Source organism: Lipomyces doorenjongii (genome assembly GCF_038497915.1).
Source record: "Lipomyces doorenjongii strain NRRL Y-27504 unplaced genomic scaffold V1508scaffold_4, whole genome shotgun sequence".
Lineage (NCBI taxonomy): Eukaryota > Fungi > Ascomycota > Lipomycetes > Lipomycetales > Lipomycetaceae > Lipomyces > Lipomyces doorenjongii.
In genome coordinates this window covers 122,324-148,773 of record NW_027118071.1, presented here as the reverse complement: position 1 = coordinate 148,773, position 26,450 = coordinate 122,324, and the positions used below count along the sequence as shown (strand labels likewise).

General features: G+C 47.1%; 9 protein-coding genes across 9 annotated transcripts; 4 read left to right on the top strand and 5 right to left on the bottom strand.

Annotated features, from left to right (window-relative positions):
• The first annotated feature begins 89 nt into the window (after positions 1-89).
• Positions 90-3,182, top strand: V1508DRAFT_453551 (armadillo-type protein). Its single transcript, XM_066942545.1, has 3 exons — positions 90-309; positions 370-1,482; positions 1,529-3,182. The coding sequence occupies exons 1-3, from the start codon at positions 250-252 to the stop codon at positions 2,903-2,905; spliced, it is 2,550 nt and encodes an 849-aa protein (XP_066798362.1). The 5' UTR covers positions 90-249; the 3' UTR covers positions 2,906-3,182.
• A 176-nt stretch (positions 3,183-3,358) lies between these two features.
• V1508DRAFT_409825 (thioredoxin-like protein) lies at positions 3,359-4,338 on the top strand. Its single transcript, XM_066939216.1, has one exon. It carries the CDS (start codon positions 3,495-3,497, stop codon positions 4,200-4,202), a length of 708 nt encoding a protein of 235 aa, XP_066798361.1. The 5' UTR covers positions 3,359-3,494; the 3' UTR covers positions 4,203-4,338.
• Positions 4,289-7,065, bottom strand: V1508DRAFT_409823 (uncharacterized protein). Its single transcript, XM_066939215.1, has 2 exons — positions 6,123-7,065; positions 4,289-6,072 (listed from the first exon to the last, which is right to left on the bottom strand). The coding sequence occupies exons 1-2, from the start codon at positions 6,917-6,919 to the stop codon at positions 4,602-4,604; spliced, it is 2,268 nt and encodes a 755-aa protein (XP_066798360.1). The 5' UTR covers positions 6,920-7,065; the 3' UTR covers positions 4,289-4,601.
• A 527-nt stretch (positions 7,066-7,592) lies between these two features.
• On the bottom strand, positions 7,593-9,185 carry V1508DRAFT_409821 (uncharacterized protein). The gene is made up of 7 exons (XM_066939214.1): positions 9,137-9,185; positions 8,899-9,034; positions 8,692-8,846; positions 8,450-8,639; positions 8,358-8,390; positions 8,095-8,305; positions 7,593-8,034 (listed from the first exon to the last, which is right to left on the bottom strand). The coding sequence occupies exons 1-7, from the start codon at positions 9,150-9,152 to the stop codon at positions 7,750-7,752; spliced, it is 1,026 nt and encodes a 341-aa protein (XP_066798359.1). The 5' UTR covers positions 9,153-9,185; the 3' UTR covers positions 7,593-7,749.
• An 871-nt stretch (positions 9,186-10,056) lies between these two features.
• On the bottom strand, positions 10,057-12,424 carry V1508DRAFT_380379 (Spc98 family-domain-containing protein; the record flags this gene model as incomplete). The annotated part of the gene is made up of 4 exons (XM_066937674.1): positions 12,138-12,424; positions 11,653-12,084; positions 10,402-11,594; positions 10,057-10,350 (listed from the first exon to the last, which is right to left on the bottom strand). The coding sequence occupies exons 1-4, from the start codon at positions 12,283-12,285 to the stop codon at positions 10,057-10,059; spliced, it is 2,067 nt and encodes a 688-aa protein (XP_066798358.1). The 5' UTR covers positions 12,286-12,424.
• A 480-nt stretch (positions 12,425-12,904) lies between these two features.
• V1508DRAFT_402031 (Mss4-like protein) lies at positions 12,905-13,388 on the top strand (the record flags this gene model as incomplete). Its single annotated transcript, XM_066938454.1, has 2 exons — positions 12,905-13,250; positions 13,306-13,388. 2 exons carry the CDS (start codon positions 12,905-12,907, stop codon positions 13,386-13,388), a joined length of 429 nt encoding a protein of 142 aa, XP_066798357.1.
• Positions 13,389-13,950: 562 nt separating this feature from the next.
• Positions 13,951-16,924, top strand: V1508DRAFT_187982 (Cullin). Its single transcript, XM_066936155.1, has 6 exons — positions 13,951-14,174; positions 14,233-14,643; positions 14,695-15,588; positions 15,639-16,516; positions 16,575-16,740; positions 16,790-16,924. The coding sequence occupies exons 1-6, from the start codon at positions 14,127-14,129 to the stop codon at positions 16,793-16,795; spliced, it is 2,403 nt and encodes an 800-aa protein (XP_066798356.1). The 5' UTR covers positions 13,951-14,126; the 3' UTR covers positions 16,796-16,924.
• On the bottom strand, positions 16,789-17,802 carry V1508DRAFT_409808 (uncharacterized protein). The gene has a single exon (XM_066939213.1). It carries the CDS (start codon positions 17,737-17,739, stop codon positions 17,053-17,055), a length of 687 nt encoding a protein of 228 aa, XP_066798355.1. The 5' UTR covers positions 17,740-17,802; the 3' UTR covers positions 16,789-17,052.
• A 6,223-nt stretch (positions 17,803-24,025) lies between these two features.
• Positions 24,026-25,027, bottom strand: V1508DRAFT_187896 (uncharacterized protein). The gene has a single exon (XM_066936154.1). The coding sequence runs from the start codon at positions 24,688-24,690 to the stop codon at positions 24,250-24,252; it is 441 nt and encodes a 146-aa protein (XP_066798354.1). The 5' UTR covers positions 24,691-25,027; the 3' UTR covers positions 24,026-24,249.
• Positions 25,028-26,450: the final 1,423 nt, after the last annotated feature.

Genomic DNA, 26,450 nt, shown 5'->3' with positions numbered 1-26,450 from the left:
ATGTCAACGCGCCTCCTGATAATTCAGTTTGCGTATTTGTTCCGCAAGTGGGCCAGCCCCGGCGCATATATAGTGCAATTATTGAATGGTGTATGTAAACTGGGCACATCTACTGCTTTCAAGAAATGTAAACAAACAATCGAGGCTTATCCCTAAAGCTTGGCAATAGGAGAGTCCGACAACTATTATTGTGCACCTCAATATCCCTGTGCCGGCCTATTTTGATTATTTCTAGATACACATTCTGCAATGGCCGATCAAGAGGAGGACTATTCTTCTCTTCCTCTGCACGACCGAGTAACACATAAGGTACAGTCTTTGGTCACTACTGACAGAAATTTGATCAACCTAATGTATCTGCATGTCTAGATATGGAAAGTAAGATTAACAGCATATGAAGAAATGACGAAGCAATTCACAACCTCTGCCAGCGAAAACGATCCATGCTTCCGACAATTCCTCAATGACCCGACTCTTTTCAAGAAAATTGTGACGGACTCCAATGTTGCCGCCCAGGAGGTTGGTATTACATCACTTGTTGCTTGTCTTCAGTACGGTGGTCCGAACGCGTGCCAGAGACTGCGAGGAACGGTCGTGACTCCTTTGGCTGAGAAGGGATTGGTTTCTATGCGTGCTGGAACTAAGCAGAAGACAATTGACGCATTGCTGTATTTTATCGAACTTGATACTCCGGATCCCGTCGTTGAGGAGCTAATTCCAATTCTAAGTAACAAACTTCCAAAACTTGTTACGGGCACCACTGTTGCGCTACGAGAAATTGTTAAGTCATTTGGAACTAAGACTGTCGCACCAAAAGGCATCGTCAAAGCTCTGCCTAAGTTATTTGCACATTCTGATAAGAACGTCCGCGCTGAAGCTGCGAATTTGACTGTCGAATTGTACAAATGGATTGGCGACGTACTTAAGGTGGGTTTACTTCCCGATCTAAAACCAGTGCAGCAGAAGGAATTAGAAGAAGCGTTTGAGAGTGTGAAAGGCTCGGCACCGCAACAGGAGCGATTTTTATTGTCCCAACAGCAGACTGCTGCCCAAGGAAACAGCCTCGTCGATGGAGCAGTCGACCAAGAAGAGGAGGACGAAATTGATCCGATGGATTTCGCTGAGGCTGTGGATATTTTTGGCAAGATTCCGGGAGACTTTTACGAAAGGATAGGATCCGTCAAATGGAAAGATCGAAAAGAAGCTGTGGATGATCTATTCAAAGTAGTGTCTGTCCCCAAAGTTGCCGACTCTGATTTTAGCGAGCTTATGAGAGTTCTCGCGAAATGCATTGCAAAGGACGCGAACGTTGCGGTGGTAACTGTTGCAGCCAACTGCGTTGAAGCGATTGCCAAGGGATTGAGAGCAGGTTTTGCAAAATATAAGACAATTGTTTTCACATCGTTGCTAGAAAGGCTAAAGGAGAAAAAGCTGTCCGTTTCTGAAGCTCTTGGTGCAGCATTGAGTGCAGTTTTCGAGTCGGTACGTATCTTTATGTATATTGCGCGACGGTGCTAATGGTTTGTAGACTACTTTTAGTGACGTGCTTGAAGACGTCCTCGAGTTTATGAAACACAAAAATCCTCAGGTAAAGCAAGAGACCACGATTTTTTTGGTCCGGTGTCTTCGAACAATCAAGATTGTGCCCAAAACCGCCGAGATTAAGCAGATGTGCGACGCATGTACGGCACTACTAGCTGACACAGCCAAACCGGTTCGTTCAGCGGCGGCAGAGGTCATGGGGACTATCATGAAGATGATTGGTGAGCGCGCAATGACCCCGTACATCGAGAGTCAGGACGACATCCGAAAAGGCATGATCAAGGAATATTTCGAAACAGCCACTGTCAGAGCGAAGCCCGAAAAAGCCGCGCCGCCAGCTACTCTGGCTCCTAAGGCTGCTGCCGGTGCTAGGGCGCCTGCTGGAGCTCCAAGACCAAGAGCAAGTGCAGCGGGTCTTAAGCGCGCAACGGGTACACCGCCGTCATCCAGTGGTCGATCTTCAGCTGCTGCTGAATCAGCTGCCCCTCCTACTCTATCACATTCTCGGCTAGCGCCACCAGGAGCTCGGACGTCACGGAGTGGAGTCGGATCTGCAGGTGTTCTGCGGAAAAAGGATGACCATCCATCGTCTCCTCGGACTACTAGTGCGTGCGGTACTCCTCCACGAGGCGCTACCAGCCGTGGCCTAACGGGCGTTTCCCTATCGACTTCGACTTCGTCATCATCATCACACAGTGGTTTGTCTGCAGCGGAGAAAGCAGAGCTTGCAGAATTGAGAAGAGCAAGAGAAGAGTGGGTGTCGACTGCTGCGGCATTGAATCAACAGCTTGAAACGTTGCAGGGCGATAACCTGAAATTGTCGCAGACGATCGCGGAATTGCAGCTTAACAACAAACAGCTAATTGAAGACCACACACGAGATGTGTTGGCAGTTAAGGCGAAGGAAACACAATTAGCTAGGGCCAGGAGCGAAGTTGACAATGCTAGAGCCAAGATAGGCAAGTTACAGAGAGATTTAGAGGCCAAAGCTGCCGCTGCTGCTGCTGTGCCGTCCAGTACAGGTTCGAAAGTTGACGAGATAGTAGCTCGCGATCTTAATGATGGAATTAGCAATGTGTCGCCTGTGACGAGAAACAAGTCAGAAATATTCTTGCCGGAAGAGGAGAAGGAAAATGGATTTGCCGCTCCCGCAGCGTCGCGGTCTGCCGGTGCCCATGTACACCGATCGAGTCCGAGAGCTGGATCGTTTAGTCCAGTATCAAGTAGCACAGCAGAAAGTAGTGATATTGGGTCCGGCGCCGGAAATGCTGGGTCGGTGGAGAGTTGGCGACGAGCGGCGGAGGTTACCAGCCAGCTAAAGGCGCGGATAGAAGCGATGAAGGCCAGACAAATCAAACGGTGAGGAGCATATTAGGAATCGGATATCGAGATAACGGAACATTACTATTGTAATATTGTTTTGTTAAAATGTTTGTGAGATGTATGATACACAGTCAATGGAGACTACTTGTAAGTTTTTAGCTTTGTCAGCCCCGCAAATTCTTCGGGTAAGGGCTCTGTGTGGATTTTTCCACCGCCAAGGGTACTTAATACGTTACAAGATAGTTATTTGTGAGCCAATTAGAATCTAAGAGGGCTGCTGCGTGTATGGGATAAATAATGAATATAGAATAGCATTGCATAATCCACTAACATGGGCAGCTGGGTTGAAGATTCATCAGATGGGCTGCCCCGCGATGGGAGTCAGTGGCCGGGTCAGCAATTCTCATCGCGATAGACGCACAGGCTAGACGATACGCACGGGTCCGAGTTGACGTGTTCGTGCGATGATGGCCCAACCACGACAGTGCGCGCACAGCCAGCCTCCTCAGCGGTCGATCGCCTCGCGCCCACACAGTCACTTCTCCACTCGCATTGCTGCTCTCTCAATTGAAGTGTCCGGCCGTAACCCATCAAGAATTGTATCTACTTGGTGTATGATTACTTAAATAATGCCACCTCGCAAAGCAAAACCGGTTGATCCAGCTACGTTGCGCCGCTCCTCACGCGTCAAGCCAGCTGCAGCCGAAGCTGCTACTCCTGCTGCGCCGTCAGCGAAGAAGCAGAAAACCGGACCAAAAGCGAAAGCCGAGAAACCAAAGAAAGAGGCCCCTATTGAGGAGAAGAAAGAGTCTCAACTACCCAGCCCCGCGGCCACTGATGGCGAAGACGCGGCGGCGGTAGGTAAACAAGAACAAAAGGAATCCAAGGTTTTGCTGCAAGTCGGCGCTGAGCTCCCCGATGTCACGGTCCTTGATCAGGATGAAAATAGAGTCAACTTGAAGTCCGTTGCAGCGGAGAAGACCGTTGTTGTGTTTGCCTATCCGAAGGCCAGTACACCGGGATGTACCCGTCAAGCCTGTGGATTCCGAGACGTGTTTCCAAAATTTGATGGCGTTGATGCTGCTGTATATGGACTTTCTGCCGACACCGTCTCCGCGCAGAAGAAGTTCCAGGAGAAGCACAATTTGCCGTATCCGTTGCTGGCAGACACAAAGTTCGAGCTGATTGGACCGTTGGGAGCGAAGAAGACTGAGAAGGGTGGCATTGTCCGATCCTATTGGGTTATCAAGGAAGGTAAAATCGTGACCATGGTTGTTGGTGTCAAGCCGGAGGTGTCTGTCCAAATGGCGGTGGAGGAAGTCATTGGCAAAGAGTAGTTTTGTTGGTGTTAACGAGCTGTACATTAATTTGGTTTGTTTGGAATACTTGTTAGTTTGCTCCTCTACTTGTATTGTAATATGACTGATTATCGAGCGTGAGACGGAATGGGATATTTCTATCGTATTGTGTCACAGAATATGGCCCTATTCAGAGAAATCCTTTATAAATCTATATTCGAAACCCCCTCCCCAGAAGTAACAGAAATTGGCTGTCTAAATGAGTGACTAAAAAGAGTGTGAAAGAATTTATAGAACAATAGCCCATGCAAAATCATACCACAAATCCGTGGAAACTCCTGTAATATCTTCATATTCCGAATCCCAAAGCAACAAATAACCACAAATCAAACACTCTATTATGCTAGCGAATCCAACATCCCGCATACTTATCAATTCTCACGACGACGTGACGAAATTGATAACTTTGTTCTGCACATTAGCTACAGTTGAGTTCTGCTCTTGATGAACTCTATTCAGCACGTTATCAGGCATCCCTTCCGTCTTGTCTGGAGAAGTGTTGATATCGCCCAGTGGAATACGATATTCAGGAGCTTTACCTTTGTCCACTCTCGACGCACTACTCCGAGGAGTAATCGTACTACCATCGTCTTCTGAATAAGGTGCCGATGATTCTCGTGCCGAACTGACTTCGCCATCTTCATCCTCCATATCCTCCGACCATTCCTCTTCTACCTCTGCAAGTCCCTCATTCAGAATCCTGTCCTGTACAGAGATAGCTTTCTTATTAACTTCAATATCGGTATTTTGCGACGGGTCGCCATCAGACGATATTAAATCCGCGCGGGCGTACTCCCTGCTCGACATTTTGCGATCACTATAGTAATCCAGCTTCATGATCTCGCGTTTGGCAACAAGAATAGCATCGTGCAGCGCTTTCCGACGTGTCACAATCTCTTTAGTTGTCAGATGTGTCGTATCCACTAGAACATGACCCGGATGCAGCCGCGCATGACCATCTTCGCCACCCTCTGAATGCTTGCCAGCCTTCCGCTTCCCCCGCCGCGATCGGACTTGCTGGTAAGAGTACAATAGGCATCGAAGTAGCTCCCTCCTAGATTCCTGAAATATCAAAAACGATATGATCTGATCCATAAACGATGCCAGGAGCACGACGTCCTCACCGCCGTCGCTCACAAACCGCTCCACAGCTTCGATCTTTTGCCGATCTAATCTAGCTTTCTTCAATCGCCGCAAAAGAGAAGCGATATTTGTGATTTCCTTGATACTCACATCCTCATCTTTCTCCTCTTCGCTCAAACTGTCGTCATAATCGTCGTACCTCAAATGTGGCCCCAACGTACTAGTCTTGCCATTGCCAGTGTCTGTAGTCACGATCTCTAGTGATTGGTCGCTTTTATCATATTTCAGGCTATTCTTTGCCGCAAAATGGTTTCGATCGCGAGCTTGATATGCACTGGACTCCACCGAGAAATATTCGGGTGTATTTCCTTCAAGAACTGAATACCCTTCTGGTCCGCTATTGGTCCAGCCGTGATTGACAATACCGAATGGGCCCTTGGGAGCCTCGGATTCCGCCGAAATGTCTGCTACAACTCTTCGTCTCTTGCGAATCCATCGGCGCCGCCGTACAAATGAATGAAACCATACGTGCGCACCGTGCCATTGATCACATGTGAAACTCAAGGAATAAGACCACCCCTGGTCGTCCACGTCGTACGTCATGTCGATGTACCAAGTTCGCCAGACCCATTCCCATGATGGATCAGGCACCGGTGCCGAGAGAATGTCGACCGGTGAGTATTTGTAGTCAGCGTCAACCCACGGAGAAGGATCGTAATTAAGCAATCCCTTCGACGAAAACAATGGATTGCCAAAAGCAAAGAACCTTTGATCCATTAGACAGAGATGTAGTCCATCAGATATTAAAAAGCTTACCCTCGTTGATTTTCATACAGAATGTCGTATTTGACGTTAGGATCGGAGCTGAATATACCTTTACCGGCAGCAGGTTTCATTTCCATCTTATCCTCCTTCAAGCGAGTATATCCTTTTGTATATCCATCTCGAATTCTTGCTGGAACAGTGGAGTTGAGTCGCCCATCTGCCTCGTTCCAGGTATTGTACCGTTCACCTTCGTCATCCATGCCGTCAACAACTGACGGCATGCAGCAACAAAAGGCCGAAAACACACGCTTCAGCATCTGCTGGAAGTCCATACACTTCCGACGTTGTTTCCGGCTTCGACCAAAGACTATTGAACTCCGCGCACTGCCTGCCCGATCTGGAAGCAATGGAGATGACTCATTCGAGGCGGTTGGTCCTAGTCCAATAGTAGGATCTTCGTCCTCGAGAGAAGTAGACGATGTGTTTTCACGAGGAGCGCGTAGGGCAGGTGGCATCGCATTCGTCTGCTTTATCGCCTCGGGATACTCGGATGTTTCGCCTTCCTGATGCATCTCAACGACGGTATTTGATTCCTCCGCAATTTCCTGCTGCAGTTGCTGTCGCTCAATTTGCTTCCGTGCTACTTCGTCAGAGTCGACTGACCCGTACGACCCAGTATTTTCGCCAGCATTTATGGCATCCGAGTGATGGGAAACCGTATGATCGACCAGCGTAATCTTGTGTGCGCCTCGTGGTGCCTTGTTCCCACCTATTCCATTCAGAATACTACTTCGTACTTCGAGGAAATCGTCCGCTGGTCTCGTGATTGCTTGGAACAGCGAGCTCATCGCCGCGAGCTCCGCCTAACTGCCAAAATTGCAAATACTAATTACGAACGAGTTTCAATAGAATTAGGCAGAAAATTGGGTTATCCTGCTTTGAAACTTGTTCTGCGACCCGTGGGAAGACTTGCTGCTGATGTGGAAGGTGCGATGAGGCACGATTAAACTTGGCTGTGGTTTATCGCGGTGGTTACTGGCCGATCGGCAATAAACGTCATAGTCTGAACCTTCCCAAGCCTCATACTTTCGATGTTATTAACACCAGAACTCAATCCCAACGGACAATAGTATAGTATGAACAAACTATCCAGCGAAAGGTACATAGAAGCAGTGAACAATATTCTCTTTAACCTAAGAATCGCAATGACATTCTGTGTGGCAGATTGAATGGGCGACTGATGCACCAATGGCTCTAGGGGAGACCTTATATATAGATATATTAGATTTGTAAGTATCTGTAATTTACCTACTTGTATAGCAAACAGTACTAGCTATCGCGTTGTCCGTTGCCTAACAAACCATAGAGATCCAGCTTGGTTGTAAGACTTCCCCGGTAATCATCTACTCATACAGAGACCTAATAATTGTTTACCCGAAATTGTCGTCGACTAAGCCATCATTACCTAATGTCCAATAATACTCATAACGTCAAGGAAGAAATTAACAAAATTATCCATACCCGTCACATATTGACTACAAATACACGGAAAGATAGAATACAGTTACAAATCCACACTGATTCACAGACAGGGTACATCATTCGCTGCAATGGTGTATAATAATCCTAAAAGTAAGACACGGAATTCTCTAGAGTACAAGAGTAAATGGTACTCAAATTACTTTTCGGCAGGGGCCACGATTTTCTCGATCGCGGCACTAACGTCGTCGGGGTTCTCCTCCTCCTTGTGTTCGCGACCTTGCGACTCATCGGCAGACTTCTCATCTGGTGCATCTTGTGCATATTTCCTGGGGCGGCCCCGGCTTCTTCTCTGATCTGCAGGCACATGAGGCGCAATTGCCCTCTTTGCCGCTTTAGTCTTCTCTTTCTCCAGTCTTTGCTCCTCCGTAAGCTTTGGTCTTCCCCGTCCTCGCTTCGGAGCTTCTGAACTGTCCGGATTAGGCTGAACAACGCGAAGTTCCCGTTAGTATACCATCCCATATCCATACTCCAGATTTCGTACCTTAGCCTTGAATTCTTTAATCGGCCTGCCACGACCACGTTTTGCAGGAACTTCTGTATTCTCAGTGCAACTAGTCGGCTCCGCTTGTGCCGAATCAGCAGCACCGTGAGTAGACGCAGCATCGCTCTTCTTTGGACGTCCACGGCCACGCTTCACAGAGGAGGCTAGAAGATCGTCAGAGTCCTTATGCTCGTCAACTCTTTGTCGCTTTCTACAAGCTCAGTCAATAACCGTACACTTCAATAAACTCTTTGCCAACGTACTTTTCGTCATCGAATTCTCCAACTTCCGAATGTCTTTTATTACCGCATACCACTATCAGATATTTCCTGTGACAAACTAAACGAGCACTTACCTTGCACCTTTCTTGCGGCCCCTGGTGGAAGACCTACCGGCTTCCTCAACCTGTTCTTCCACCTTTTCGCCCGTCGTATCCTCAGTTTTCGTCTCACCATTCTCGCGCTCTTCAGCATCCTCTGGAGCTTCCTTTTTGCTCCTACGTTTTCTTGGATTCTTCGCACCTAAGCGATTGGTCTCAATGTCGCCTATACACCAGCTGTTAATAATATCAGCGCATAATGTTACTGAAGCACGTACCCTTATACTCAGAATCTGCTACATGGCCCTCTTCCAACGCGCTAGCTACTCGCTTCTGGTCCTCTGGGCTTATCTCATCATAGCCATCTAGACCCTCAGGTAACGATTCGACTTTAGACTTAATATTCTGAATAACCTGAGGAGTAACGCAAGTCCTAAGACATGTCAGCTTATCCTCAAATAGTGAAGATGCCAAAGGAAACATACCAATGCCTCCATTGCCAAGACTGATTGTCCCCAATAGTAACAAAGACACCTAATCGAAGCTCTCCTTTCCCAATCTTTACTCCTTCAGATTTACAGGCCGGACCTTTACAGCCTGCTCGGCCCTGCTTCGCATTTTCTGTATTAAAAGTCGTTAATATTTGTGTACTCAGGAATCAATTCCGCATATTATATTTCGCGCTCGCTTGCGCAGCAACCGAACCGACTTGATCGGGCTCACCTATTCGATAAGACATTCCTATATCTATGCCCTTTCAGACAAATTTCAACTAAAACACCAGTTAGACACCAAATCATATAAATCTCAATTGGACTTCAACGAATGCAGAGTGTTTTTGGGGGGGAATGTTGGCGGCGCAACTTGACAATGCAAGATTCGGCGAGCATAATTGTAATTAGAGTATTTTGACTCCGTGGTATTGGACCACATGTTTTAATTTTTAAAAATTGTAAATAATACCTTTTGCGACTCTTGCTATACTGTAAGTTACACTGGAACAGTGAGTACAATGGACAGTTTGTATGTGATGCGAGAAGCTGGGGAATTGATTCAATTAATGGTTGAGCTAGCCAGCCTTAGGTTTGCTCAGATACACTAGACGTCTTGTCGACACAACGCGCCGTCCTAAGCTCGAATCGATTGTGTCCCAAAACACCAACTTAGATATACTGGATTTGGCTTTTTCGATGTCCGATTGTCTATTGAAATTAGGTTTGTTGCAAATCGAGAAACTTGTTAGCACACGTTTGAGGATGTCTAGAACGATTACTATCAAGGCAATCCAGCCCAGAGACAAAAACTTCTAAACCATACAATTCTTCCTACCCAACGCGCGAGATCGAAAACGTTATTGCCTACAACACAATACAATAAAGTAAATGCAATATAAGTATTACAATCACTCTAGCATACCCGTTACATGAAATGGATACAATACATTGGAGTAATCAAATCGCCCTAAGATGAAAATTCTCTTTAAAGCGCTCTTGGCGTTGTGCGGCCCCCTTCTAGTGATATCGATCCCCAGGGAGACACTTTCATCTGATCGGTGTCGGGCCCAAGCGTTCATTAATGAAATGTAGTTTCCGGCCATTAATATTTCCGACCAATATCTATGAGCGACGATGCTAAAACATCTGCTAAGTTCGGGCAGCATCTGCTGTCATCTTCTTATGTCTTTGTACGACGTAATATTCATTGAAATTCAAGCGCACACCCAAGAACCTCATCTCAGTATCACTCTGATGCGCTAGGTCAGCCAGTAATTTCTCGACCAAAGAATGGAAATTGGCTTTCAGACTCTTGATTCGCGTACTTATGGAAGTATGAAGAGTAGTTTCGATGGCAGGTGTGGCATCGCTGCCCCCTGGTGCATTTGAGTCGGCCGTCTGCCGCATTGTGTATTCTTCTACAGAGAAATTATACAAAGCGTCCTAGATGATATTAGTACTATCTGACGAGCAGAATCGAAACGTGTAACTTACAATTGCATCTGTAAAAGACAACATGACCTTTAGAATTTCATGAAGCTGGTGAATCAAACTATCTTCTTTCCCAGCTCTCGCTGAGCCAAGGAGTCCCTTGTGAGTAATATTCCCTAGATACTTCGTATGTACCTCAATCAAGTGATCCAGGGTTAAATCCGGTTTGTTCAGTTCGTCCTGTAGTTCCGACCATGAGGACTCAATGACTTCATACAGAATATAGTACTCGAGCTGGCATATGAAATGGATCATTTCACTACAACATGCTCGCGCCATTTTCCAATCTGAATCGACAGCGTCCTTCACATATGACAGGATGCCGCGAGCGCCCGTAATGGATCTGCGCCAAGCCACGTCGAGGACAAAACCAACGCGCTTAAGGCGCCATAAGAAATTGAAAATCTTCAGATATTGTCGCGTAGCGTAGGCGTTCACAATAACATCTAACGGAGCTTCAACTTTATATTCAAGAGTAAATACATCCCAGCCGATTTCGCCGTGAGATAGTTCAAGCATACGGGCGTCCAAATTTCGTAGAACCTCTGGGATCGAATATTGAGCATTTGAGCCACGAATTGCAGTCTCCAATATTGACGTCAAGTTGTGCCTATACAGTGTATTTGCTGGTCGTTCAAGCGATGGCGCCAGCAATTCCATGAGCATGGCAACAAAATCCCCTTGGCCAAGTAACAAATAATTTTTCAGCGCTTGGATATGCTCCTTCAGTTTGAATTTGGTGGTCAACAGAAACATCAAATGAGTCACTGTTTTACGGTAAGCCGTATCAATGGCGGCTTCGATCTCGCCGTCGGCCTCCCCGTAGTGGAAAGTGCACGACAGCTCCGTGCCGTGTTGATCAACCCAGTCACCTCCGCCGCAACCCATTCGAATGAAATCCAGACTCTTCCCCGTCTGAAATATTTTCTTCACCAGTTCGTCACTAATAAACGTAGGAATCTGTGATTCTTTCAGAACATACCTTCCATCCCAAACTGCATCTGATTGATCTCCTTTCTGCACGAAATATTCCATGTAAGGATCTCGAATGTCTCCTGTATAGATCCACTGCTGTAGGAACTCGTAAAATGGCCTTGACACATCCTTTAATAATCGAGAAGCAAAGTCCGAAATGAATGGGTCACCATGAGACGTATACGAATGCAGCACGTTTAACAGCTGTCCACCGTTCTTATCTAACTCTGTACGTTAAAGGCAGCCACAATTGCTGGTATGATGCACGTTTATGCTCACCTTTACATTTGTCGGCCATGTCGGTCATTAGTCGCAATATTATCGTCGGGTCTCTAAGCCAATAAACGCATTTCTTTAACGTCACGCCCCCAAGACTCCATCCTCTTTTCCATTCTGGCACATCCTTTTGCGCCTGTAGCTCTTTCCGGATTTCTTCGTCGATCTTGGAAATAAGACTCAAGTAACCTCGAAGTTCTCTCTCAATCGCGCTCCGGAAAGCCTGACCTATTAGACCACTTGGGGACTCGACGAATATTGTCAAATTTTTGTAAAGCAATGCTGGTTCGACTAAGCTGTGTAAGACTGATATCATTGGCAGTGGGAGAGTATTAGGTAACGATATTGCACCAGAGTTGACGAATGGAAGTGTCGAAGAGTTGAGGCCTTGTAGTGTAAACGAAACATCACTTAGGAGTTTCGTCTCTGACGGCTCTATAAGAACCGTTACCAACTAGCACAAAAGAAAATACACTTAGTCAACTGACCTGTTGGTGGTTTATTTAAAGCCAGCACATCTGCTTTTGTTTGCAATATTACCGCACTAAGCGAAGTAGTGAGAGAATCAAGGGCCAAGTCTGACGCCCAAGGAGACTGTGAACCACGGGGCGACAGATTCAGTTCCACTTCGCTCATAACTTGAGATCAAAACGTAACTAGGGTAGATTATAAAGCATTGATTTTTGGTGAGCGAGCATGGGGATTATTTGCACTGATTTGAGTCAATGCCGCCGACGCGTAACATGCTTGTTGCCATCACAGAAAGCCGAGTAACCCTAGCCCTGGCACCGGCATCACAAACATATTCAGCATCTCTAGCCAGCAAGAAATGTATTTGGGTAAATGAATGCGTAGCACTGTTGCATTCAATCCTGGGATGAATTTCAGGCGTAAGGTCTTCTTATGAGAGATTTCGGAGCGTCTAGTAGAAATGGGGTCAAGGATGCTATTGAAAGCTCCACTCAGTGCAGATCTAACTGCGCCTCTACAAACGATCAAGATTTGTAACCTATAAATAATGGCGTCAGCAAGATCTACGTCACTCCCAGTAGCCATTAAAATATTGAAGCTTTCATCTCCCCGTCGCGTGTCTAGCCTTGCCAGCATTTATAATTTGACGTCGCGGTCGTCGAATAGTTCTTATTCTCGATCATCACTCCCAGCTCGATCTTCTACGCATATATATACGCGGCCCATCGTTACGTCTCCAAATTCATTTGTATCTGGTTTATTTTTCTCAACTACGGGGGCACAAATGGGCCACGGCGACTCTTCGTATCCAGTACAGAAGGCTGATGGAGAATGGCAGGCTATATTGACGCCTCAGCAGTTCCGCGTCCTGCGTGGCAAAGGAACGGAGAGGCCATTTACTGGAGAATACGATCATCACAATGCTAACGGTGTCTACCATTGTGCTGGTTGCAATGCCCCATTATACAAAAGTTCGACCAAGTTTGATTCAGGATGTGGATGGCCGGCCTTCTTCGACGCGATTCCAGGTTCTATCAAGAGATTCGAGGACAACAGCCTTGGAATGGTCCGCACAGAAATGGTCTGCGCTAATTGCGGCGGACATCTTGGCCATATATTCAAGGGTGAAGGTATGACCCACTTATGTTACGGTATTTGGGATACAGGCTGACGATTGTTTTTCAGGCTACAAGACTCCAACTGACGAGAGGCACTGTGTCAACAGCATTAGCTTGAAGTTCAAGGACGCTGATAGCCAAGCAAACTAAAAGAAATACTGACTACATTTCCGTATTTGCGTTGATATATTCATCATGGATATTCTGTGACTTGGCCCATGAATTATTTGGAGAAGGCGAGGCGAGTTTGGAAATGTATTTATTTGACTAGTTTGAATGCGGCAGATATGCATTTACATTTTTTTGAGGTAGCAATGTATAGGAGTGTATTGATAATCCCTATATTCCATTGGCATATAATAATGGATCTATCGAATCAATATCCAGTCCGGGGTAGAATATCACAGTTGTCACATATTGGCCAGGGCGTCACATATTGGCCAGCGCGTCCCTCTGGATGGTGACAGCGGGTCATGCAAGCTACATAAAGTCCTCCCCACGAACTGCTCCAATCGTAGTACTGCCATTTCGACATCGGCGATAACCACCAACGTCAAAATTTACAGAGATATTTTTTGGAGGGTGCGATTGGTGAGCCTTGCTCTGAAACGAGTTGCGTGACATTTAAAGATTTTCTCGGGTCGAGAAATAATGTCCACTGATTCGACGTGGTCCATTTTTGTCTAAGTAACGCGGTTGACATACTCCCAGACGTACCAGCATCAGCATTACTCCTCTGCACGATTAGCGAAACGCATTGTTGTTAAGAAACTATATTGAGAATTGGGAAGGGGATCTGGAATTCAAACCGGTCCTCTTATATTGTCAGCGCCAAGTACTCCGATTAGCGTGCCTATTCCGGATTTGATCTAGACATTCAAACCAGCTATGATGTCTAGCGGGAAGTCACGGGTGAAAATGCGCCCTCCGCGCAATGTAAGTTGCCAGCTATTTGGATACGCCAACATAGATTATTCTAACTGCCATTCGTCAGCGCGATTCCGGGGACGTAAACTTCGACGAATCGTGGGCTGTTCTGTCTACTGCGATGCAAGAGATGTATCGAAAGAACGCGTCACGGCTGTCATACGAGGAGCTCTATCGGACAGCATACACCCTTGTGCTGAAGAAACACGCGGAGAGACTTTACAACTCGTTCAAAACGTTCGTAGCGCAACATTTGCGTGAGGTTGTGTCTACGGAATTGGCGCCGCTTGCAAGCAATACGACGAACTCACTGCTGACGAGTACGGTTGGAGGTGGCGGCGTTACGTCTACGATTGCTGTACCATTAGCTGCAGCGGATAAGAGGGAAGGCGGGATCCGGTTTTTGAAGGCTGTCAAGGGGCAATGGGATGATCACTGCTTGTGCATGCGTATGATAAGTGACATCCTCATGTATATGGTTCGTGAACCCTGTAACGGTGTGTAGACTGAGGCCTAATGAGATATTCAGGATCGAGTATATTGCAAAGAGCTGCAGCTTCCACTCATTTACGACGCCGGGCTGGCACTTTTCCGGGACCACGTCATCCGAAACAACGAATTTCAGGTCGGCGAACATATATATGCGATTATCCTCGACCAAATCCAGCTGGAGAGGGACGGAGACATTGTTGATACTTCGGCAATCAAGGCGACGGTTCTGATGTTGGAGTCGTTAACTGAAGATAAAATCGATGGTGAAACGGTATATTCTCGGTCGTTTGAGCCAAAATTCCTGCGGTCATCCGTAGATTTTTATGCCACTGAAACCGACAAATTGTCTCGTGAATGCGATTCTAGCCAATATCTAATTAAGACCGAGAAGCGGCTTCAGGAGGAGTTTGAGCGGGCAATGTCATACTTATCGCTGACAAGCGAACCAAAGATCACTAAGATTGTGGAGGAGAATCTCATTACCAAGAATATGGTCTCAGTCATAAAATCTGATGCCTCCGGACTTACGTTTATGATAAGTAATGACAGATTCGATGATTTGAAGCGCCTATATCGATTGTGCAAACGAGTGGACCCTGAGAAGACCGATTTGCGAAGTGCACTGATTGCCAGGATTATTCAACAGGGAGGAGAAATCAATCAAGACGCCATTGAAGTGCTGAAGCATCCAGACAAATCAAAGGGTGTGACAGTCCAGAATGCGGCAACAATCGCCGCATTCAAGTGGGTCGAGGAGGTTCTCGGTCTGAAGGAAAAATACGATCGCATCTTGAGCGACACTATGGATGGTGATAACCAGATCCAGACGTCACTGACGAACGCGTTCTCATCGTTCATTAACCAAATTAATAGGTGCAGCGAATTTTTGTCTCTGTTTATCGACGATAATCTGAAGAAAGGCTTGAAAGGCGTAAGTGTGCTTGTGTGCGGAAATGGTGAAGATAAACTAACGAGTAACAGAAAACTGAAGATGAAGCAGAAGCAGTTCTGGATCGTGCTATTACGCTCTTCCGGTACATCACAGACAAGGACATGTTTGAGACGTATTATAAGACTCATCTTGCGAAGCGATTACTTGGCGGCCGATCGATTTCGGACGACGTCGAACGCATGATGATCACGAAGCTCAAGATGGAAGTTGGATTCTCGTTTACGACCAAGTTGGAAGGAATGTTTAAGGATATGAAGGTTTCGAACGATATAATGCAAGAATATAGGGCGCACGTTCAAAACACGGACCCTGAACGAACGATTGACATGGCAGTGTCAGTACTGACGTCTACAAACTGGCCCGTGTCACTATCAACCATCGAATCGCACACATGCGTTTACCCGCCCGAAATCGAACGTATCAAACGATCTTTTGAAAAGTTTTACGTTGACAGACATAGTGGTCGCGTGCTGACATGGAATCCCAATATGGGCAACGCGGATATCCGAGTCGCGTTTCGGAAACGCAAGCACGAGTTGAATGTCTCGACGTACGCGATGGTCATTTTGATGCTTTTCAATGATCTAGCTGACGGCGAATCGCTCACGTTTGCGGAGATTAAGGCGGCGACGTCGATTCCGGATAATGAGTTGATCCGAAACTTGCAGTCGTTGGCTGTCGTGCCGAAGACGCGCATCCTGATCAAGCAGCCCATGTCGAAGGATATAAACGCGGCCGATCGGTTCTCTTTCAACCTGGGCTTCGAATCACAGTATATCAGGATTAAGATTCCTACTGTTGCGTACATCAATAAGACCGAGACTGAGACTGAGCGAAAAGGTACAATGGATAAAGTTGACGAGTTACGCCGATACCAGACAGATGCAGCCATAGTACGAATCATGAAGTACGAGAGCATTTTCGTTTAAGTTTATGGAACCTGAAAACAATTCTAATCTGATTAGGGCACGGAAGAGTTTGGAGCACAATATTCTGGTCGCTGAAGTGACAGGCCAGTTATCGTCGCACTTTCACCCCGACGCTGCACTTATTAAAAAGCGGATAGATGCCATGCTGGAGAGGGAATATATCGAACGATCGGCAGAAAATAGGCAACTGTATCATTATCTGGTGCGTTGAATTTTGCGTTTAAACGGATGTCGCTCACTAACGTGTTTAGGCATAATGACAGCAAAGAGTCAACTTTGCGGTGCTGTTTATCAGGGTTGTAGTATATATGTGGGTGCCGCAGTTTGTTAAATCACTGGGCCATGTTGTGCGCAGTTTCTATGGCTGTACACTTTGTACATCTGATGACGTATTTGTAAGATTCAGTTTTGTATCCTGCATTTTGTCCATAGTGTCAACGGCATAAGAAAACGTATCAAAACTTTTCAGGATGTGACAGATATAGAATGACAGTATCAAACGGAAGTCAACAGGTCAAATTCCAAGTAGTCTCCGCTTAAGGCTTTTTCTCTGAATGGTCTTGGTGTCCAGTTGCTGCTTTTCTAACGGCATGACACGATAAATCTGAGCTGCCTGTCGTCTATAATCATCAATAGACGTTCCCTTAAGAAATGCGTCGTATTCCTCGGGGTTATATCCCAGAATGGATTCCTTGAAGATAAACGACCACGATCGGAGCGACAACATGGACAAAATCGAACTACACCTTCTCTTGTCCATCATCGAGCTACTCACGCGCGAACGGTCCGACGTAGTGAAACTGGTACTGTATGGCCGTTTTCTCAGTTTCCTAATTCTGTGCTGGAGAGAGCTTTTCGGGCTGCCGACTGGATATCTAGAACAACAGCCTGCGCCGCCAACAGTCTCGCTAGATCGAGCAGCAGACACCTCACATTCCGGCCCAGACCGCCGACCAAGTCTGGGTCGCACTCGATATGAAGAATCTACCGTCGTTGCACAGGTGCTACCCGCGATCACGTCCCGAACGTCCCGGTCTTGCCGTTCCCGATACGGGACTATAATTGTGGTGAGCTTGGTTTTTAGTTTTCGCGTGACGGCGTGGACGTTGTATCCATATTTGATGACGCGGGAGTAGAAGAAGACGAGAAGTCCATCGATTGGGGTGGTGTTGGAATCAAGTTGTAGCTGAGAGTATGGCATTTCCGGTTGCGAGATCGAGCGGACAATGCCGTCATGATGTTGGGGGCTCGTTGGGTGGGTTTGATTTGATCGTTGGGATTGAGATGTGTCCCGCGTTGCTGATTATTGCCATGCCAGTACAAAAACCTCGTCCACTACAAATCTGGGTAATCAGTCAATCACTACCGTTTTAGCGACGATGGGAGTTGACGCTTATAGCATCCGACTAACACTACGCGACTTTGTATCTCTTGTGTCTCGCTGCGGTATATTTTGTCCTGAACTGCGCAACCGAGCTACAATCTGAAATCTGATGACCGCGATCACAGCGTTTCTCAATACCAACCAAAGGTGGAGCTGAGAGCAGACACAACGCAAGGTTTTACCCAAACGCGGTGCGAGAGTTGTGCTGCCAAGGCAAAAACAAACGTTGCTCCGTGCGCCGTCCAGCCAAGGAAGGGGATGTACCATGTTTATGGTTTTCGATAGGCAGGATTAAAGATCGACAATCGAGAATGCAATGTGATGGGACTAAAATAATACGTTTGACTATCACAGTACTGTATATTTATTACGTAACTCCGTCGCAAAACTGCCGCTAATTTCCCTGAAGCGCCGTCCGCGAGTATTTACTGACACCGGATTTAAGTGTATTGTCTCATGTGCGGTTTGGCGCCACTGGGAATGTACCGCATTCAATATGTTGTGGCTGATATATTAAGCAAAATTGGAGTTTCTAGGTGGTCTCGATTACCGTATTAGGCATGCCGATGCGCGATGACATGTGTTCTAGACGGCATCTTAGGGCGGAGACTGTGGAGAGCTTTCGAGTACATTCTTCGGTGTGTCATCCCATTGAGATGATAGGCGGAATTCGTGATGAGGTTGGATACGTTATGCACGATCCGGATATAAAACAACGCGGAGCGGATTTAATATGTTTGCAGTATCAAGAATCAGCGTTTAACGATGCCGGGTTTAACAACGTATTCGCAGAATACTGTTGACTGTAAGGAAATGACCATAGCAGTCCTGAGATCTGAATAATAGTACCGATGTCTAGTATTATGAACAACACTAGGGGATTTATCGATAGCACAGGGGCAACTTACCGCACGGACACGACGATGAGTTGCGCCCCGACCACGCATCTAACAAGCTTTTGTCCAGACAATGTGCAGGAGGCAGCTCGTTATTCCAACACCAGAATTCAGGTTTAAGCAGTATCAAAGAAGTCCTATGTAAATCCACCGGCTAAGTAAGCACACGATGACAGTGAGGTGCCATGCGCGGAGTCCAGCCAACGCATTGCCAAACTAAGCATGTCGAACCTTTGAGCAAATGCTGACGGCTAGGCAATTGAGGCCGGCCATGACTTTGCGCCGTTAGTGGTACAGACGGATGACATTGCAGTCTTTGAATACTCTACAAATTGCTGACTGATTCACGAGGAGTGATTGGACCTGTCATCTAATGAATCCAGGAGTTGCTATCCGTGTAGCCAAAGGAAGCAACGTGGATCTAGCTGCCTCGAAAGGCTGGTATTGTAATGCATAGATACACTACTGTCTTGCGTAAGCTTATAAATCGAGCATGGCTATTTCATCTCACATGGGTGAGGCGAGATAATCATGTTGGGATGCCACGGCACTTGCGCTTAGAAACACAGTGCCACCGGAGTTAAATCTGACAAACGAACAGTGTTATGTCAATGCCTTTGATCAATTTACACCTCGAGCCAATAGTGGCTGCGATATGTCAGGAGCTAATGATCGTTGTGCTTTCTCGAAATCTACCGGCTAGAAGTGCAGGCCAATGCATGCATCTTTCCAAAGCACACCAAAGCAAAACTTGGGCATTACCGACTGGCAAATACCATAGACAGTACGATATCTGGAAGATTCAGAGCTCGATGCAGTTTCTATCTCAGAAGTGAAGTGATGCGAGCTCTGCCTCACTTTCGCAGCTCGTCACCTTCATCGCACCCGCACGCATGCCATACCATTTGTCACCCTCGCACGCAAATTTCCCAAGTCACGAACGTGTCCCTCTACCAGTGCGCAAATAAGTATCCAAATCCACACTTTTGTACGTTCGTCGTTTTTTGTTTCCGCGAACCAGATCGATAGCGTAAATACATATAAGGTTTCAACGCCCCACCACTGGCCCGACGGATGAACGCCATCGAACCCCGCGCCGCGGCTTAGTGTCTAATACAGCAACGGCCTGTCACATTCGCGATGCGGTCCTGGCATCAAGCTTCTTAATGACAATTTTATCAGAGATATAGTAATTCGTTGCTTACAGTGAAGCGCGCCGATTACGTTTGTATTGATTGGACGATTGTACAGTGATGGATATTGCTGGACAGAGAGTAGGGTATAGCCCTTGGGAAATGTTCCCCGTATTCGAATCAATTCTGGCAACGCTGTCGGACTGAACGATATAACAACATACCAAACCTACGAGAATATATGCATCCACCTGCATATATGATGAACTATCATTTTGACGCTGCAGCAGTTCACGAACGAAGAACACATACACATATACGCAATCGACGCGGAGCCACGGACACTAAACATGTGGTATCTAATCGGGAACTTCTACCTGGCGACGAGCGTTTGATTCTACCAATACAACTCCTAACCTACGAATTGAAAAAAGAGGACAAACAATGACGTGCGGGATGCCGCAACGGCAGCGCAACTCATCCACCGCTCGGGTCCGAAAAGGTGAGTCATTTGTTACCATAACTAACGGTCATTGTCTCGTTGCACGGCGCAGGCGTAGGACACGATATCAGAGATTGTAGCAATCTAAAGTGCAACTATCAATGTCTAGGCAGATTGCGAAGAGCCAATGCAGTGAGCCCGAGAGTCAGGGCGCCGAGCAACGATGTCCGCCGTCGACCCGGCCGCTCACAGACCTCGCCTACGGAAGTCATATCATGGATCGTTGCGAAGTCTGATAGTAGAGCCCGCCGGCCCGAGTGTTAATCAATTGTGGTCAAAGTCGCCATGTGGTGCTTCGAGACAATGAGACAGAAACTGCACGCTGAAGAAATCCCGCAAGTTGATCACACCTGATGAAAGGCGGCATATAGCAATATCAGAATCGTAGATAGGAAAAAGTTAATGATTGCGTGCTTGAGAGAGATGTAGTGCGAAGAAAGAGGTGAGGGTTTTGTGGTCGTAAGGAACTTCCTAATTGAGGCAGTCCACGCGCTATGAGGGCTAGGGCTGGCGACAGGCAGAAGCCGGCGGCAGAACCACCGGGGTTTACGGGAGCACCACGGGTTTTGACGACAAGCGTCACGGGTCCAGTGTTAGACGGCAAAGCCGCGAGCCGTCCTACCAACGTAGTCGGCGCATCCGAAGAGAGTCATGCTGGTGCTCGCAAGGTACTTACCCACCCGGTTTAGGTACGACTTGCCGCAATATTTGCACTGTACTATGAAGGGGCCCCTGCTGGAGGCGGCTGATACGCGGATATAGCCAAAACCACTGGTAGCCTAATAATTCGGCTGTGTCTCTAGCTCGGATGGCCCGAAACACTTAATACCGCAACAATAATTGGAATATGTCATATACACAACTCACACAAATACACACGCACACACCCACACGGCACATGTCGTTTCGGAAGAGAGCGACTTTACGAATCACTCGGGTTGCAAGGTACGACAAGGTCCAGGCCGAGGGCACGCGCACAGGCAGTCCGAGTCGCGAGGGCTGAGTTCGGACCACGCGAGTGTTCCCACAATTAAATTACTACAATTTAAAAGAACCTGGTAGCGACGGCGTTCTAGAAAATAGTTCCGGTCAGTCTTGCCAATTCTGTCGGTTTTTGGCGTCGCTGGCGTCAGCAGTGTGGGTCTCGTATTAGGTAACAGGGTGATGCCGGTAACAATATGGGCTGGGGCCAGGATGAGTCATCACTCAGCAGCTGTCAATTTGCGCCTGGTTACTGTACTGACTGTACTGTACTGTACTGTATCCCTCTTCCACAGCACAGTAGGAGGCCTTTGCGCCATGCACCTTCCCGCCCGTGCATGTGGCCCAAAGAGAGAAATACCCAAAAGTGCCGTATCAATTGCAGACGACCGAGCCAATCGACAGACAGAAGCCGGCCTGTATGTATAATGGCTAGTCCGAAGCAGCTGGCTGTGCTAACAACGTTTATTCCGTTCGACGATTTGAGAAACCAGCTGTCTGGCTTTCAAAGTGGCAGGCGTGACGGTTTGCGTAGTGGCTGGCCCCCCTGCATGAGCGTCGTCGTCGTCGTCGTCTTAAGTTAGATCGCGGTCACGGACTGCAAGTTCGTCGTTACCTGGGTACTTACGAGTCCGTCGGCGGCTCACGCTTGTCCTGCGGCACACTGCCTCTTTCGGTACAACCGTCCCACAGCTTACCCTCGATAAAGTTGCGTCCGTGTGCGACGCGCCGCCCAACTCTGTTTTGGCCTTTGGGATGGATGACGTGTGATTCTCCCTCTACCAGAACCGATCAGGCAATAATCAATGACAGAGAAGAACTAGATCGATATATACCAGGCTGTGCCAAGTCCGGGTCCAATCGTTATGCTATTTTTTGTTTGGCCCAATCCCCATTTCTGCCGAACAACCTCGAGCGAGCGTCTGTGATCGACGAGAGCCGAAGCTGGAGCTCAATGGAAAGTTGCGACCTCCCGACTATCAAATTCTTGCTATATTGATGTCTGTCCTTGCGGTGCCTCATAGCCCGCATAAGAACGGATCGTCCGATCTTGTACCAAATAGATTAGCGCTTTCGAATAACTCACCGCAACGCCGCACGTGGCGGCATAAAAGTCCACAATGAAGATGCACAGGCAAAGCAATCCGTGCGTGCTTTATAATACACTTTTATACTAACTACTGTCCGCAGGTTATTACAGTAGTCCTGAGTCCTGACAGCTCAAAGTTCGCCGCAAATTAACTAAAACGAACACCAATTATTGCAGGCTGACAGAAGCTCGAACTGTTCCGCACAGTGACCATAGATGCAGTGTGCATAGGCTTCAGACATGATCCTTAGATTTGTTCCGTGCTCCTTCTATCTGACGCTGCTAATAATTACGAGATATCAATCGTGGCGAAATTGTAGTGTATGCATTCAGATTACACGCGTGGGCTTATTACAAGGAGGGGTAGAGCAATAACTTGCTGTAACAGGAAACTGGTTTTGCTTCTTTTTCTGGAACTCGCTGTCAATTGTAAACATTCCGCCACGATCTTAATCTCCGATGTCCGAAACCATAAGTCAAATAATAATACACAACAAGAAGCATGGGTCTCGTACCACTCTTCGATCAAGTCCGGTTTAGGCAGTCTGATACGCACTGGCCGGACCGTCCCAAAGTGTTTTGGAGACTACCAACACCCTGGAGGTCTACCATGACCGATACGGTGGACCGCATACTTATCTCCTGAATATTGAGATATCGGCAGGCCCACAATCCGAATATAACAATCATTTCAGCAGCGTCACGCTATCAATGATGGGAATAAGTGGAAATTACTCAACTTCGAACCCCGAGTGAAACCTACTCGAGTTCCCAGGTTTATGTATTTTAGTAGTTTGCGAAGAGTTTAATCATTCTTCTCTACCATCGCAACAAATTCAGAGGGCTCGCGCCAAACATAAGTTCAGTGATACATGCCCCATCCAAGTCTTGACGTCCTCGCTAATCGCCCATGCATCATCATTACCGTCCGTGATTCGTCCTTGTGCATCCATATCGAAGTCACATATAGTAATGATACGTAGTCAACCTGTTCCTTTGACTAGGAGAAGAGTTGGCCAAGCGTACTAGACTCCTGTGTCACGAAGGCTAGGTTTGACACAGGGCTGGGTGGACGCTGCAAGGCAAGGAACGATTGTATTTAGGGACAAATACACTGGAAGACGGGGATCTTTTCTTTGACCTGACAGCACGGACAAACCCTTCTTTTAATAACTGCCAGCGTATACTGGTAGCTGGAACCGGAAGACAAGCAAAAAAGCCAAAGGCCAAAAGCGCATGCCCGCAGTGGCCCACGTAACGCTGAACGTCCTTGTACATAGCCGGCCAGTAGAACTGACACTGTAATATATCCAACCAGAGTCATCCGGAATATACCTGATGATCAGTCAGAACGATAATCGGTTCCCGCGAGCCTTCCAAATATTGCCGCCATTCCTCGAACGCGCGTACGATGGCTAAAAGTTCTTTGTCATGGATGATAAGGGGTGTGTCCTCGTTGTCAGGCCACGGAAAAAATCTCGTGTTCCAGTGTATTGGTCCCTAAAAACAATCGTTCCTTGCCTTGCCTTGCAGGGTCCACCCAGCCCTGTGTCCAATCTAGCCTTAGTGACAACCTGTAATAGGGTTCGGAAGAGTCTCCTAGAGTTTCACCTCTTTCAATGACTAGAACCGGCCCGAGGATTACGTAGATGGACGAGTAATCATAGATACCATAATCACAATCTTTGATGAGACGACCATCTCACAATCTTTTATGAGCCGACCCTACTCATGATCTGCCGGACGGAGTGTGGACACGGTTAATACAGTGTTGGCACGCCAGGTATGCCATTTGCTGACTTCTTCAAATCCTTGAGCCGTGCTGGTGGTCTTCGAATTCCTCTTGCGTAGAACCCTAAAGTGAGCTAAGGCAGAAAACATCTTGCTGATTGTCATATCTGATGTTGCCAGCAACGCAAGAAACGCATCACTGTAGAAAGCAATAACTGAGCATAGAAACACCTCGATGAACACGGGCTCATCAATCACCATGCCAGCAACCAGAAGTTGGCCCTTGAGGTGCGCCATCTGTTGAACGTGATCTTCCAATGAAGTTCCGTCTTTCACAGCATAGAGCTGGCACATGAGTCGCGGCTTTGACGCCGCCCAGGTGAGAGCGAATTGCTCCAAGTTGACTAGCAACGCAGACAATTTTGGCGCTCTCATCTGAGAAGTCCAGAAAACCAGCTCTCCATAGGACAATATACCAGCCAGCTGAAGTGAGAGGAAGAAGCAGCTTCCAAATCAAGTAATTTGATTCGGCCTCGGGTGCGGATTGAATTCGAGGCTGAGACGCCCTTCCAATGCCACATAAGCTTGGTACGCTGATATGACATGCTGAGTCGGTTTGTGTACTTACCTTTTTCAACTGCCAGACAGCGATGGTGGCCGAATAATGCTGTTACTAGATTAAGCAGCATTGTGACAGCAGCATTGATGATTTTACGTCCTAGCATGCTCGAGGAGCCCACGTCCTTCAAGAAGCAACTTTGAAGTAATCAATCATCCACGCCGAGGAGTTCGTACCCCAATGGGATGATTCAATGGTAGGAGACGTACAATAGTATAGCTGTTATTGATCAAGTGACGATTGGGTCAATTGTATAAATAGTAATTGTGATTAGCCTCTAGGCTCATAACTGTTGAAATGGAACTCGGGCAAGAGATACAAAAGAGTAGATGGTTACTTTGAAGATACTGAGGAGCTTCGGATGAGAAATCAATCTGAAAGTGACCGTGGAGCACAGAGCTCAGTGTCGACCGAGCTCTATCCACCGGGCCCACTCATTGAGTGATATCGACAAACCCCAACGCCACAACCGCTGTCATGCTTAAGCGCATATGACCAAGACTCACATGCATACTGAAATTGAACAGAGCCTATATTTCGGCATGCACGCCCTTGGCATTCTAATTGCTGTCAGCCTCTGCAGGATCACACTCACTGTGCGACCGCCGAAAGTTTATAGCTGCCCAGATATGCATGACGCGTTGGTCGTAGTTTCCTTTATGAGAATTTGGCTGTAGTCGTTTGCTCGTTGGTTTGGTCTCGTTGGAGATCTCATGCAAAGAAACGAAATGAGACTGCACAGATGGCACGCGAGAACGCAAAGCAATGTCGATACACGGTCCGGACTTTTAATTTGCGTCTCGAATGCGTTCCTTGACTGCCGTACGCAAAAGTCTTGTACTGGAGCTCGGATAGGCCTTGGCGGTAGTACTACCAGAGCAGATATAGCATCCCAATTTGCGAAAACAAGAAAGTCGACTGCCGATTTCGCGCCGTGATCCCCTACTTTGCTACGAAATTTCAATCATAATTAAAACTACCAAATCGACCAGTAATATGCCCCACGAATATATTTAAAGAACTGCATGTTACCGACTTACGAGTCATGTCCGCCGAGTTGAGATAGCGGCGCGACGCCTCTGATTGGAAGCACCGATTCGCGAGAGCGAAAAAAGCCGAGCTCGCAGCTCGTGTTCGCGTTGAAAGACGCACGTGATAACCTACTACGCCGGCTGACGACGACTGTACCCACATATATAGTGAAGCAAACGCCAGTTCATAATAGAGTTTCTCCGCATATAAACTTTCTTCTAGCTTACCAAACTTTCCACTCTCGCATGCTAAAATATTCCGGCATCCGAGCCTCGTGAATAACTTCCCGAACGACTCTGCGGACTTGGTGGCGCAAGCTATGGCGTCACGACGTGCATCTTTGCCGTCATCCACGAGTAATAACATAACTCACAACTGACTGAACCTCACTTGTGCGATTCTTTATGCAATGCCAATGATATATGAAAATAAGTGAATAACTATTTTAAATGAAATTATGGATAAGAAGCATGAGTGGTCGGAAGTTGATGCAAGTGAAAGTGTTAATTTTTTTCTTGGCACGGAAGGTTTAATTTAGCGAGTG